Source organism: Mustela putorius, unplaced genomic scaffold, assembly GCF_011764305.1.
Source record: "Mustela putorius furo isolate JIRA1106 unplaced genomic scaffold, ASM1176430v1.1 tig00000682_pilon_pilon_pilon, whole genome shotgun sequence".
Lineage (NCBI taxonomy): Eukaryota > Metazoa > Chordata > Mammalia > Carnivora > Mustelidae > Mustela > Mustela putorius.
Window position 1 is genome coordinate 869,959 of NW_025421443.1, and position 15,713 is coordinate 885,671.

Here is a 15,713-nt window from a genome sequence, read left to right on the forward strand (position 1 = left end):
TGAATTCATGAATGAATTAAATAATATTGCAGAGCACCTGGGTGGCTCATTGGTTAAGTGTCTGCCTTCTAGTCAGGTCATGATCCTGGAGTACCAGGATGGAGCCCCTCATTGGGCTCCCAGTTCAGCAGGGAGTCTGCTTCTTCCCCATCCCCTCTCCCCCATCATGCTCTCTCTCTCTCAAATAAATAAAATCTTTAAAAATTACATACATACATACATAAATACATAAATTAAAATTTAAAAATTAGGGACGCCTGGGTGGCTCAGTTGGTTAAGCAGCTGCCTTTGGCTCGGGTCATGATCCCAGCGTCCTGGGATCGAGTCCCACATCGGGCTCCTTGCTCAGCAGGGAGCCTGCTTCTCCCTCTGCCTCTGCCTGCCATTCTTTCTGCCTGTGCTCTCTCTCTTCCCCTCTCTCTCTCTCTCTGATAAATAAATAAAATCTTTAAAAAAAATTTAAAAATTAATATTGGGAAAGGAAAGGGCTTATTCATAAATATAATAGGTAAATAAACTATGAAAGAAAAAAAAAACATCTGGATGGGAAACATCTTCAATTAGATTTATTTTGATCCACTCTGACAATTTCTTTCTTTTAATTGGTGCCTTTAGACCAATGACATTTCAAGTGATTATTTATACATTTTGATTAATATCTACCATATTCATTACTATTTTCTATTTGCTTTCTTATTCCTTGTTCCATTTTTGTCTTCCACTTTTTTTTTTGTCTTTTGTAGTTTTTAATTGAGTATTTTACAGGATTCCATTTTTCTCTCTTAGTATATAAGCTCATCTGAGATATATATATATATCTGTATATAATGTAATCCATTGTTGGTACTCTATTTTGAACAAATTGTTATGTTATATCAATTAAGATTAAGGAAAGTAAAAAGTTTTGTTTATTTTATCTTTTCTTATTCCTCCATGATGTTTTTCTTTTCTTTATGTAGATGTAAACTTTTCATCTGTATCACTTTTCCTTTTTAAAAACATCTTACAATATAAATCTACCTGTGGCAACAAATTCTTCAATTTTTGTTTGAGAAAGTCTTTATTTCTCCTTTATTTTTGAAGGACAATCCCACAGCATGAAGAATTCTAAGTTGATGTTTTTTTTCTTTCAGTTGTAAATATTTCATTTCACTCTCTTCTTGCTTACATGGTTTCAGAAGTAAAGTTAGGTGTAGTTCTTGTTTTTGTTCCTGTATGGTATGTGGTGTTTTTTTTCCCACAGATTTCTTTTAAGATTTTGTCTTTAGCTTTGATTTTTTTATAATTTGAAAATGATAAGCCTAGGGGTAGTTTGTAATTTTGTTTTGTTTTGTTTTGTTTTGTCATTTGTCCTGTTCTGGTGTTCTCTAATCTTCTTGGATCTGTGGGTTTTCTCTCTGACATTAATTTGGGGAAAGTCTCAGTCATTGTTGTTTCCTATATATCTTTTATTCCTTTCTCTTTTTCTTCGCCTTCTGTTATTTCCATTATACCTGTTATACCTCTTAAAGTTGTTCTACAATCCCTGGATATTCTGTTCAGTTTTTTCAGTCATTGTTCTGTTTGCCTTTTTGTTTTAGAAGATGATATTAATATATCCTCAAGCTCAGAGATTCTTTTCTGAAGTGTGCCCGGTCTACTAATAAGCCCATCAAAGGCGTTCTTCATTTCTGTTATTTTTTTTTTATCACTAGGGCTTCTTTTTTATTCTTTCATAGAATTTCCACCTCTTTGTTTGCATCGTCCATATGCTATTGTACACTATATACTTCAACCTTAGCATATGAATCCTTAGCATATGAATCATATTTGCTTTAAATTCCCTGCCTGATTAACTCTTACATCTCTGCCATGGCTGGTTCTGATGTTCACTCTCTCTTCAAATTGTGTTTTTTTTTTGTCTTTTGCTATGTCTTGTAATTTTTTTTTCCTGGTAGAAGGATATAATGTTTTGGGTAAAGGAATTATTGTAAATAGGCTGTTTATAATGTGATGATGAGGTATGGCAAGGAGAGGAGGTGTTCAATAGTCTTATGATTAGGTCTGGTCTTAATTGAGTTTCTGCCTCTGGAGTGTGACTCCTCTTTGGTAGGATAAGATGGTTAGAGTAGGCTGGAGTTGGGTATTTCCCTTCTCCCAGGTTAGTTGGGCTCTGGTAATACCCTAGCCCTGGAGCTTTTAACTCTCAGACTTCACTAAGGCTCCAGCAATTTGACAATTATTTTTAAGATTTCCTATCTAGGCACTGATTTCTAAGAGGTTTGCACTTCTGAGTGCCTGCCCTGGTAAGCCTCAATTCCCTATATTCACCTGTTTGTCTCTGTTTTGGGGACTTCAGTTTGCCCTATGTCCTTTCTTCCTGTGGGATAAGAAGAGTTGTTGATTTTTTTAGTCTGTTCATCTTGGTACTTGTTGTTAGGATAGAGTGGTAACTTCCAAACTCCTTGCATTCAGAACTGGAAACCAGAAGTCTTAAATCAGATTTAAGTAAAGTAAACTTAGAAAATGTTTAGACTATATGTAATTAACAAAGCTTTAATAAACACAATATAAAAATTGTTTTACAGTTGCTTAAGTACCTGCCTTCGGTTCAGATCATGATTCCAGAATCCTGGGATCGAGCCCCACATCAGGCTCTCTGTTCAGCAGGGGGTGTGCTTCTTCCTCTCCCTCTGCCCCTATTCATGCTCTCCTCTCTCTCTCTTTCTCTCTCTGTCTAGCTCTTTCTCTCAAATAAATAAATAAAATCTTTAAAAATAAATAAATAAAAGAAAATTGAAAAAAACACCTCCGTATATGAAGTTATTAATTTTTTAAGTAATCGAGAGAAAGTAAGCTAAAGTATGAATAATATATATTTCATAAGTAAATGTCAAAATATTATCCAATGCTTCTGAAGATGTGTGAAAACTATCATAAGCTACTCTACAGATATTCAAGATTCTATTTGTAGGAATTATCCTTCCCCTTCCAAAAATACATTACTAGTAATATACAAACAAAGATGTTCATTTCAACATTGTTTTTAATAGGAAGAATTAGAAATAATGTGAAAGTATATCTTTTGTGGAATGGTGTATTAAATTGGGATACAATGAACTAATATCAACCATTGGAAGTAAATGAAAATATGGCTTTTTTATATAATTAAGTTGGATAAAATCAAATTATAAGGCAATGTATATATATATATGTGTATATATATATGTATATATATATGTGTATATATATATGTATATATATATATATGTGTATATATATATATGTACATATATATATATATATATATACAAACTGCATACAAATGTTACAAAACATACAGTTAAAATCTTCACAGTGGTTCTCTCCGGAAGATGATTATACTTCTACTTCTGTGTTGTTTGCTTTTTATCATGAGCATATCTCTTTTTCCTAAATAAAATAGTATGTTATAATAAAAGGCCTTCCATAGAGCATAGTAACGGGTGACTAAAGAAGTACACATGTTTCATTCTTATTGTGCGTTCTAGAAGATTAAGTGGTTTTTGTAGAGAGGATAATCCCATTTTGTTTTTCTTACTAGGGAAAGGTGAGCATGGGAAACCTTACCCCCTCACTGAAGAGGACCATGATGACTCAGCTTACAGGGAAAATGGTTTCAATATTTTTGTCAGCAACAATATTGCTCTAGAGCGGTCCCTGCCAGATATTCGCCACGCTAAGTGAGTATCAGCAAGCCCCATATGCAGTATGGCTTTCTTTTGTTTTTTGTTTTTTAATTATATTTCATGTGTATCACAGTGAGATACATAACTGTAAATTTTGCCATAATAATTTTACAAAATTACATTTGTATTACATAATCTTCAATATTTAAATTTAAATTGAAGTTATTTTTTAAAGCTAGAAGAGAGTAAGTACCCACTTTCTAAAAATTCACATTTTCATTGAGTTGCCTGTATTATCTCCATTTAAAATACAGTGTTTTAAGATATTATCCATATTTTTACCTTTTATCAAGTAGGTGGTAAAGCAAACATTTTTTATGTGATCAGCATTGTCAGAACTGTCCACATTTGTGCCACTTCATTTTCACTCCAGCCATATTCAGTACCATTGTTGCTACGTCTTGCATAAAAATGCCTACAATAAATGCATCTGTAATCCAAAGGTTATGGCTGGCTGCTCAATTTCAGGTCACTTTATGAACTGTTTGTAGCTTATCAATTAACAGTGAGTTCAGTTTTTACTAACCCATAACTAAACATTATGGTGCAAAAGGAAGTAAGAATGATATCATATATAGTTTCCTGAAATCCCACACCTACCTACTCCTATCATTGCTTACTGTCCTTTTTTTCTAGTCTGTTTGGTTTTCTTGTTACCATATACAATGCCAAAAGCATGCCAAGAACAAACGATGTGATCACAATTTGGAGTTTGTGAAATTGCCTTACATATTTGATAAAGCTATCCAACTATATTAATATGTTTACCCCTGCCTTCACCTCAGTCTCCCTTTGGAAGCACTGGTGTGAGAGAAAGAAAATCAGAGAAAATAAAACAAGGGCAGGGCTTCTGGGTGCCTCAACTGGTTGAAGTTCTGACTCTGGATTTCAATTCAGGTCATAATCTTGGGGTCCTGGGATCTAGCCCCCGTGTTGTGCTCTGTACTCAGCAGGGCGTCTACTTGAGATTCTCTCTCTCCCTCTCCCTCTGCTCGTCCCCCCCTGCTCTCTCTCTCTAATAAATAAATAAATCTTTTTTTAAAAAGGGCAACAATGAAAATAGAGGTAGGACTCTAAATCAAACCAGTAATGTACAATAAAACTCTTAATTTTGTGCAAAAATAATTAACCCTTTCCCAAAAAAATCAGTAAAGTATGGTTTGGGGGATCAGTTTTTAGTTGCCATATTGTGTTTTTATAAATTTACTTTAAAATATAAAAGAATTACTGGTTTCTTTCTCATGGTTTATATGAATTTGCTTTTCCCAATATAGTTAAGCAGAGGATTAATGTGAAGAACAAATCAATTTTTCCCTAAACTGAATGCTTTATATATTGGTCTAGGCCTTCTAGCTAGCCAAATTATTCCCAGGTTACCTGAAATTATCTACAGTAATTCCCACTGACCGAGAACATTTCTAGTTATGAGAAATTTTAATACCTAATTGCACACCATCAAAGATGCATTAAATTGCATTGTTGGCATAATAAATGTGCTCAGAGAATAATTTCCATCCACCTCCTCCCCCACCCCCACACTTCCAATCTTTTAATGTGTATTCAAGTGGAAAGAATTGCGGATGGAAACAGTGCAGAAAATCACTGAAGTCAAAAGAAGGCTGATATTCCCATTCTTCTCAGAGTGTATTTTTAGCATAACTACCACCTTTTGAGAAAAGATAGCCTTAGGCAAAAATGGAAAAGAAAATGGAAAAATGGAGAGGAAAATATTTTGAAACTTTTATTAGAGTTATTGAGTTTACAGTATCAGAGGGCATTATTCAAAATCTTAGGGGAGATAAAAATATGGTCACCAACCATATTTTACTTATTTACTGAGGCTGGATACCTAGTGGGACACTCACCTAGTAAAATGACACCAAAATAGAAAAAAAAAAAAAACTTTAAGATTTTATATATTTATTTGAGAAAGAGCGCAAGCTAGGGGAGGAGCAGAAGGAGAGGGAGAAGCAAACTCCCAGCTAAGCAGGGAGCCCAACGCAGAGTTCTATCCCAGGACCCCAGGATCATGACCTGAGCCATAGGCAGATGCCTAACAGAGCAAGCCACCCTTAGAACGTTAGAGATGGATGACTGCAAAGAATTAAGTTAGGACTACTAGGAGTGAGAGTTTACCCTGGTTAGTCTAGTATCTGACCCTCAGAGATGCAGGAAGAAAGATCCAAGGCAGGCCTCATTTTGTCAAGGTTCCACCTGTAGGAAATGGAGAGCCTAAAACAAAGAAATCTTCCAGGGATCTCGCTGTTTAAAGTCTAATGCAATTGACCTCATTTGTACTTCTCAAAATGCAGGCACAGGTAATCACAAAAGCATGTAGCTCTGTGTAAATGGTTCTTGAAATTATGAAAGCAAATGGACAAAACCTCCAGCCAGTAATATGCATTTAACTAGGCTGCAGGTAATTGACCAGAGCTTGTTTATATTGGCAGAATCTGTGGAAGAGAATACAAAATTTGTGTGACTTTTGCAATCAAACTAACAGTTCTAAGAAACTTTGCATCTGCAGTCAGCCAATTCAAATTACAGGCTCAAAGTGCCAGAAAAGAAGAATTTATTTTTCTTTGCTCTGGGATTTTGTAGTGGAAAATATTAGGGAATCATATCTTACAATTTTGCTTAACTCAGTCTTTGTTCCAAAACACAGATTTGTAGTACTTACTCCACTGTTCTATAGATCACTCTCTCTGTATACACAAGTGCTCTCTCTACTCATTCATATTCTTCATTCAATAAATTAAAAATAAATAAATCATGGTTCTAGCCATTTAACATGCTTAGTGTACGTACATTCTAGCTCACTGTGAAGAGTTTTTAAAACATGAGTTATTTCAGAAATCCCAATCCAGAACACATTCTTCTTTTACTTCTCCTGATCCTTTCTTGTCCACTAGCATAAAAATGAACTGCTTTCCTTTGGCTGTATTACTTGATTGAGTCAGTGATAGATTCTCATTAAGTGGGGAGCCATATATACAGGAAAGTTGCCAGGAATGGCCAGCAATCCCTGTATGGATGCATAAAAGATTACTCCTGAAAGAGAGGAGAAGGCAAAGGGGTCAACACTCAGAGAGGAAGACCCTTTGCTCTTCTTTGCTCCTGCTTTTATTGGTCCTTCATGATAATCACAAATCCTTATCACTGTTTCTCAAGCACTGATGTGTGCCAAAGGGTCTTGCTGAAACTGAGCGGCTTTGTTTACCAGAAAGATAAACTATGCTAATCTGTGTGCTCTAGGAGTTCTGCTGAACCTTGACAGTGGTGGGGTGGGGGATGGGGCCAATGCATACATCTTAGATCACAGGGTGGCTGTTTGGACTCAGAAAGCTTCAAGAAGGCAACTCCCTGCAGCATTCCAACAGCAGTGTGCTTTCTCACAGGCTGGGCATTCCAAAGGCCCATGCCCTTCTCTGAAACCTTCTTTGGTCCACAGCAGCCTCCGTTTTTACATAGTAGCAAGCCAGGTATTATGGCTGAGTTCATGCTCTACATTAACCCCAACAGAAAGTCAGTTGGCATGTATCTAATGATCCTTATTCATATCCTAATAATAAATTCTAAGGTTCTCATTTATGTTTTTAAATTTCTTAGATTTGTTTTACATTACAAATGTTCTTACATGTGTTCTTACACTACGTTTTTAAATTTCTTACATAATTTTAGCATCTCCCTATCTTGTGAATTACATTTTAGTGGGGTTTTTTGTTTTTTTTGTTTGTTGTTTGTTTGTTTCCCATCTATGCTTTGGTATTGTCAAATTCTCTACCCCTTCTTCCAGATCCACATCCCTTCCCTTTTGGTTGACTTTTGTACTTTTTGAGGACCTATCTGTGCATTTTAAATACTCCCTTCTTGAGTTGCTGCTTAATTATGTCTATAGTCATAGTACTGGGGCTCAACCTGAGGTATGTCCTTAAAACACATTATTTTTGATAATGCAATGCTGAGATAAGAATTTTGCAGTGAGTTTCTGCATGAACAAATATTCAGTCAGTAGCTATCTTTTGGCCTGGCTTCATTTTACTACATTTCAACTTCCCCTCACCTGTATATTGATTGTGCATTTTCTTTGTATTCTGTCACTCCTCTGGGATTCCACATCTTTGTATGCTGTAGAACACTTATTTTGACTTTCAGTTGAAGATGGGAAATATGAAGCTTATATTTAGAATACAAAATACATATAAAATGGGGAAGTAGAAAACCATGGAAGGATGAATGGCTTGCACAGAAAAGAGACTGATAAGCTTATGTATAGATATATTGTTAGCAAGATAAGACTGGAGAGTATTTGAGCAAGAATTACTCCCTAGACATAAATAAACTTATAACTAGTTATCAGAAATACTCCCCCAAATGTGGTATATTGAATGTGTGCAAGACGAAATTACATCTAGAAAGAGAAGAAATTCATGAGACTAGGATGCATAAGTACATGTGTAATAGGAGAGTTGAGGTAGGCTTTGCAGAGGATTCAGATAAATGCATCCTGACTTAGGGTTCATTTTTTGCTGCTAGAAAAGAAGACATGTTTATACAGATACAAAGTCATGTACATACGTACTCCTCAAAAGGCATGGATAAGGTGGCTGAGTAGCTGGGATATTTTTGTATTAAGAAAGTACTACTCTGAATCATGGCTTTTCCTTTTAATTTAACTTTTCCTTTATATTTCACTTATATCCCCTAGATAGCTGCATGACTTTGACAATAAATAAGATATTGAACATTGAGAAAAAAATTCTGTGATATCTCAACTCTTAGGAAAATCTACAAGAATTTTTACAACCTCTTGATTATATGAGCCCTTTCAGTAGTGATGCAGGTATATCACAACCCTGCTCTCTGTACAATTTCGTAACCAAATGAAAGATTGTCCTAGAAATGGTTGGGAATTAAAATATTATTTTTATTATTGGTAGGATTCTATCACTGGCCACGATGTAGTTATGAGCTGAGTGTGAACTCTAGAATGAGGCACATTCAGCCTTCAAGTCATAGGCATGGCTGAACATGCAAGGACAGTTGTAAAACATTAGGCATGGAGGGCAGAGTTAGACATCTGATCTCTGCAGGTAAGCAAGTTTCAAAGCGGAAAAATGAAGGAGGGGCTAAGCCAAGCATGATAAGCTCAGTAACACAAATTTATCAGATGTGTGTCTTCCTTTCTCCTGAAAAGCAGTAGTAATCTAATGGCTGTCCCTCTACATGAGAACATCTATCAAGAGGAGAGGAGTCTCCTCCCTAGATAAATAGTGCCTAATATCATCTTTGTATATGACGAGAAAACACAATTTCTCAACATTACAAACTTTTGAGTAACTTTTAAAATTTTTTTTTTATTTTTAGTGCCATATAGTCTAAGCATTCCTGCCTTCTGGAAATTATGTTGAATAATAATTCTAAAAAGGTTTACTTTCATGACTTGCACTGTGGTGCTGAACAAGTCAATGTGTCATTTTTAATTTCTATTTACCCACTTTGTCAAATGTAGATGCTAACTTTCCTTATGTATCTCACCACGTATTAAGATGATTAAAATTAAAACCAGGTTTATCAAATCAGTTGCAGCATCCCATATTCAGTTATTTCTTTTCTTTCTGATGATAAGCCTCCTGCTTTGCTTCCTTCTTCTCTAGTTATATCATGAAGATAAAAAAATACATGGAGATCAAGTGAACTATAATTCTAAAATTTAAATCATAAAAACAATTGAATTTTGTAAGTCAGTTGTGAGTTTATTTGAGGAAAAATACTTATATGTGTCTAATTTTTTAAACTATGATTTAATGAATGTGCTTAGAATATTTTAACTTTATATGAATTAGAAAAATGTTATTTAACTGTTTTGACTCTAGTCTCTTGAATGCTAGAAATCATTCACAGAAATGTTTGAGTTTAATCATCCAAAAGTGTTCAAGGATAATTTTTTTTGTATTTCTCAATTTCAAAAGTTACATAAAAATGTGGGAGGCACTGGCATTCTTTCATGTTTTTATTATGATTCTTGTGAAGTTGATGAAGTGTCTTCTTTCAACAAATTTACAAATGAATTCTGAAATAAATTAAGCTAAAATGACTATTCATCCACTCTAATCAGGTATGAATACTTCACAGAGGGAGATGGGAGCTGTATCATTTGAATCAAATGTAATTCCAGCCTAGGGTATGTCTAAATATGGCTGAAAAAAGGAAAAAGGAAAAGAAAACAAAAAGCCTAAGTCACAAGCATCAAATTGGGGGAGGAATGATCAGGAATAGGAGATAGAAAATAATCTTTCACAACTATAATTCAAATGAGTATCTTTCAGTATTTTTTTGTGAGCCAGTTTTTGCAAACTAGTGTAAACTTCAGTATATTTGTGTATTTCTAGGGATCATTGTTTTAAAAACCATGATAAAATAATAAAAACAAAAATTTACACACACATCTCATTTATTGACTAAAGCCTGAAAGATATGGAAGAGTTTTCATCACACTAATAAAAACATGAGTTCCATTGAAATGAAAATCCTCCTAAAATAGGTAACAGTTCAAGAGCTGTCAGACATTTAGCTTTTGAAGTAAATGACATCATGAAGCAGATTCTTTGAAAGTTAAAATGAGGATGAGCACAAGGGCACTGGGGTCTAAAAGACTGGTAATTTGAAAGTTATACAGTGCACCTACAAAATAAAAAATAAAACCAAAAGAACCTTCTAAAAAATTACAGCTGCTTAGAAATCATATCTAATGAATTTTGAAGTATATTTTTGTAACCTTATAACATGATAAGCATCAAATACATAAAACTGAAAGCTGAAGTCTGAAAAAAGGATTCATAACTTTAATTCCTTAATGAGAAGAAAATGGGAATTTGAAATAGTGATACATATTATTCTGTAATACTAATGCAACAAAGCAATCCTAAATTTGTTCCTTCTTCGTTTTACTCCTACTCACATTTTATTGAAATGAGGGAAGTGATTAATATTTTAGCCTATTTATTAAAAAAGTGAGAAAGTCTGACATTTTTAAAAAGATTTATTTATTTATTTGAGAGAGAGAGAGAGAGCAAGCACATAAGTTGGGGAAGGGGCAGAGGGAGAGAATACCCAAGCATTCTCTCACTGAGCCTATAGCCTGACATGGGGTCATGACCCCATGAGATCAAGACCTGATCTGAAACCATGAGATCAAGACCTGATCTGAAACCAAGAGTTAGACGCTTTAACAGATTGAGCCACCCAAATGCCCTGAAAATATGCCAGTTTTAAAAACTAATATATTTATTGGTGGAAAACTGGGTGCATTTCCCCATAAGATCATGGGGTAAAAGGAATGTCAACTTTCATGACTCTATTCAAAACTGTACTTTATATTCTAGCTCAGGCAATTAGGCAACAAAAATAAGTAAAAGACATCTAAATTGGAAAGAAAGAATATGGTCTCTATTGACAGATGACACAATATTCTCTATGGAAAATCCTGAGAAATGCACACACATATACACACACACAAACAACCCTCCCCCCTCCAAAAAAGCACAAACAAAACAAAACAAAATAAAAACCTTATTAGAGCTAATAATCAAGTTCAGTATGGTGGCAAGGTACAAGAGAATTATACAGAAATCACTTTACTTTTATACACTTGCAGTAAATAATTTGAAAATGAAGTAAAGAAAACAATTCCATTCACCATTAAATCCGAATGAATAAAGTGCTTAGGAATAAATTGAACAAAAGTGACAACAAACTTCATACTTTGAAAACTACAAACATTTTTGTAACAAATTCCAGAAATGGAAAAAACAACTCGTGTTTATAGATCAGATTTAACATTAAGATGGCAAAACACTCCATACTGATTAAAAAAATAAATCCCTATCAGGATCCCAGCTGACTTCCTTGAAGAAACTGATGAGTTGATTCAAATATGAATTGCAAGGGACCAGAATAGCCAAAACAATCCTGAAGAACAGCAATCAGATAAGATGACACTTCCTGATTTCAAATTATTTTAAAGCAACAGTAATCAAGATAGTGTGGTATTGGTATATGAATAAATATTTGAATCAATAGGATATAATTGAGAGTCCAGAAATAATTCCAGGCATTCATGATTAATTGATTTTTTGACAAGATTGTCAAGACCTATCAATGTGGAAAAATTATATTTTTAAATAATTGGTACTCAGAAAACTAGAGAACCACGTGTAAAAGAATGATGTTAAACCCCTACCTCAGATAACATAAAAATCAGCACAAAGTGTATCCAAGTCCTCAGTATAAGGGCTAAAAGAAGAAAATTTTTAAATAAATCTTTATGATATTTGATTTGACAAAGATTTCTTAGGTATAATATCAAAATATAAACAACATGAGGATAAAAAGATAAATTTCGCTTCAGCAAAATGAAAAATTCTTCTGCTTCAAAGTATACCATCAGGAAGGCAAAATGACAAACCACACAATTAGAGAAAATATTTGCCAATTATATACCTGATATAGGACTTGTATCTAAAATACATAAAGAGTTCTTATAATTCAATAGTAAAAAGACAAATAATCCACTTAAAATATGAGCAGATCATCTGAATACTCAAATTCATGAAAGGATGCTCAACATTTAGTCATTAGAAATAAAAGTCAAAACCAAAATGAGATGCTACTTCACATCTGGTATGATGACTAGAGCCTAAAATTTAAATAATAAATGTCATCAAGGATGTAGAGAAATTGGAATACTTATGCACTGTTGGTGGGAATGCAGAATGGCATCAATGCTTTGGAAAGTAGTTTGGCAGTTTCTCAAACAATTAAATACAGAATTACATATGACCCAGAAATTCCTTGTCTGTGTACACACTCAAGAATTGAAAGCTTATATTGCCACAAAAATTGTATATGAATGTTTATAGCAACCTTATTCATGGAAAAAAAATGTTCACTGATGGATGAATGTGTAAACAAACTGTGGTATATCCATACAATGAAAGATTATTCAGTCATAAAAAGGAATAAAATAATTATAAATGCTACATCTTGGATTAACTTTGAAGACATTATGCTAAATGAAAACAAGACCCCAAATTTCACGTACTATATACGATTCTCTTCATGTGAATGTACAGAATAGGAATATCTGTAGAAACCAAAATAAATGGTAGTTACTTTAAGGCTATGAGGAGATAAGAGAAAGAGTCTGAGATTTCTTTCTGAACTGATAATTATATTCTAAAATTGTTTATTCTGATGGTTGTACAGGCTGTGAAGACACTAAAAACTATTGAATTATGCACCCTAAATGATACAATAAATTCTCTGTATGGTATGTAAATTATATCTCATAAACCTATTTAAAAGAATAAAACATTCTCCATTCTCTCCAAGTCAAATAATTCTATTTCACTTCTTTATTATTACCAAATGAAGTGATGAATTCCTCTGGTAGACCTTATTATCTGAGTCAATGTAATATGTACTAATCTCTAGGGTTTTGTAACTAGTGTGTAGTGGTAAGTGCCTGTTGGTTTTGAAATGTTTGGTTTTTTCCCTGCAGAAGTGGATAATTTAGCTATTAATATTTTTTATATTTTATAATTCTGGAATAAATTTAATCATATATGATAAAAGCTTTGGTACCTCCACATTTGTAAAATGACTTCTTTACCTATTTTTCCCTCTATTAACCCCAACTTCTACATAGATACTGATTTCCTCATTTCCTGTTCAATTCTTCAGCAGTTCTAATTTGACTAAAGACACTACAGTGCCATCAATTTTCTTCTTGCTAAAGTCACTAATTATTTCCACATTGACAAAATCCAATATATTTAAAAATCTTTGTCTTAAGAAACTTTCCAGCAGCACTTGACCTTGTCCCTTCTCTCATTTTTAAGCCCTTGTCTCTTGTTTCAAGGAATGGAAATACACTTGCTTTTTATCCCCAGGCTTTTCCAGTCCCTTATGAACAGTTCCTCTTTATCTGATGGCGAGATATTAAAGCTCACTGATGCTCAGTACTGACCCCCAGTTTCTGCATTTTATTTACTCTCTCCTTGCTGATCTCATCTACCAAGGCTTATTAATTCCGTACCCCAAATGTAGTGCCAAACGGGTCTCAAATGCATGCACTTCACTTAATCACAACTATATCCATTATCGTTTCTTTTCTTTTTTTCTTCTTCTTTTTTTTTTTAAATTTGACAGAGAGAGAGATCACAAAGAGGTAGAGAGGCAGAGAGAGAGGGGGAAGCAGGCTCCCCACTGAGCAGAAAGCCTGATGTGGTGCTTGATTCCAGGACCCCGAGACCTCCACGGGAGCCTAAGGCAGAGGCTTAACCCACTGAGCCACCCAGGCGCCCCCGCCCCCTGCCCCCTGTTATCATTTCTTTCTTTCTTTTTTTTTTTTTAAAGATTTTATTTATTTATTTGACAGACAGAGATCACAAGTAGGCAGAGAGGCAGGTAGAGGGAGAGGGAGAAACTGGATTCCCGCTGAGCGGAGAACCTGTTGTGGGGCTCGATCCCACGACCCTAAGACCATGACCTGAGCTGAAGGCAGAGGCTTTAACCCACTGAGACACCCAGGCACCCCCGCTATCATTTCTTAATTAGAATCCTAGAATAACTTCATCATTGGACCTCATACACTCCCTCTTGCCCTGTGCAATACATTCCTCAGCGTGAGCCTAGTGAGCTCTAAGAATTAAGGCAGATCATCATATCCCCCATCTAAAATACTTCAAAGACTTCTGTTGCATGAAAAATAATTGATGAGAACACGATGCCTGCCTCCATATTCTGATCCTGCCTATCTCTTGCCTTCTCTTTTGCTCTTCCCTCTGTGTTCACTGTGTTTCTGCCACAACGCCACAATGAACACACAGCGGCAGAAACACAAAAAACTCTTTTGTTCCTCAGTACAGATGTAATGTATCACATTACATTAAAGTGATAATCCTATTACCACATGAAATATTAACTTACAAAATAGTTCCTATGTTATAGGTGACCAAAAACATGCATGCACACATACGTATGTGGTAACTATCTCCCACCCCCACCAAAAAACACACTTACATATACTTGGCATTCCAAACTAATTTTTCAGGCCTGTCAAAAGCAAAATAAATTGTCAGTTATCACTGCTTTATCAAACCCAACTGACATGGCAAGATTAGAAGAGAAAAACAGTGACTAAGAGCAGCCATTGAAAATTGGATAGGCTGACATTAAAACAATTACTATGTAAATTGGTGCCTGGAAATGACTTACATAGATATGCTCTATAGTATGCTTGTCACTAGCCAGATGCCAACTTGACATTTTATTCTGCGGCTTTTGAGAATGGGACTGAAAGAACTTTAGCTGAACCAAAATGGTTTCACAAGAAAATCACATGACAAAAAAGCTAAAGGAATATAAAGAAACTTCCTCTTCTTTTTGAGCATGAGTGGTTCCCTTGAGAAGTTAAAAAATATATATATATATAAATATGGTTGACTAACTATAGCATATTTAGGTATTCTGATAATCTTGCTTAGGAATCCTTTTAAAACAAACCTTCTGGAATTAAACTATTGAAACAGTCATCTATCAGTAAAGCAATTTTATAAATGGCTTTTGATAGACTGAGGCAATAAATCACTTACTTATTAGGGTTCTGGTCATCGTGCACTTATAAATGTTATCAAAACATGGTATAAAATATATTTTTATTTGATATATATATTATATATATTTATATATATAAAATCCCTGTATTAATGAAGTCAAACAGATTGTAGTATTTTGAATTGGTTCCCCTTCCACATACATCCTAATGAACTGTCTGGATCTGAATTGGTACCATTTCAGGAAATTACCATGATTATTAAACAATGGCACAAAGTCATGGAGAATGTGGGCCCCAAAGGAAGCTCAAAATATAACTCTGTCAGCTTTTTGAAGTCATTACTGTGCAATAACATTTTAATACATCTAACATTAAATGAAAAAATG

The 15,713-nt window shown here is 34.4% G+C and overlaps 1 protein-coding gene across 1 annotated transcript in view; it reads left to right on the forward strand.

Moving 5' to 3' along the window:
- Window positions 1-15,713, forward strand: part of GALNTL6 (polypeptide N-acetylgalactosaminyltransferase like 6) — a 1,243,223-nt gene that overhangs the window by 533,111 nt on the left and 694,399 nt on the right. The window contains exon 4 of the mRNA XM_004766106.2: window positions 3,563-3,701. Within this exon, the coding sequence (XP_004766163.1) occupies window positions 3,563-3,701 (139 nt within the window). The remainder of the gene's footprint in view (window positions 1-3,562; window positions 3,702-15,713) is intronic.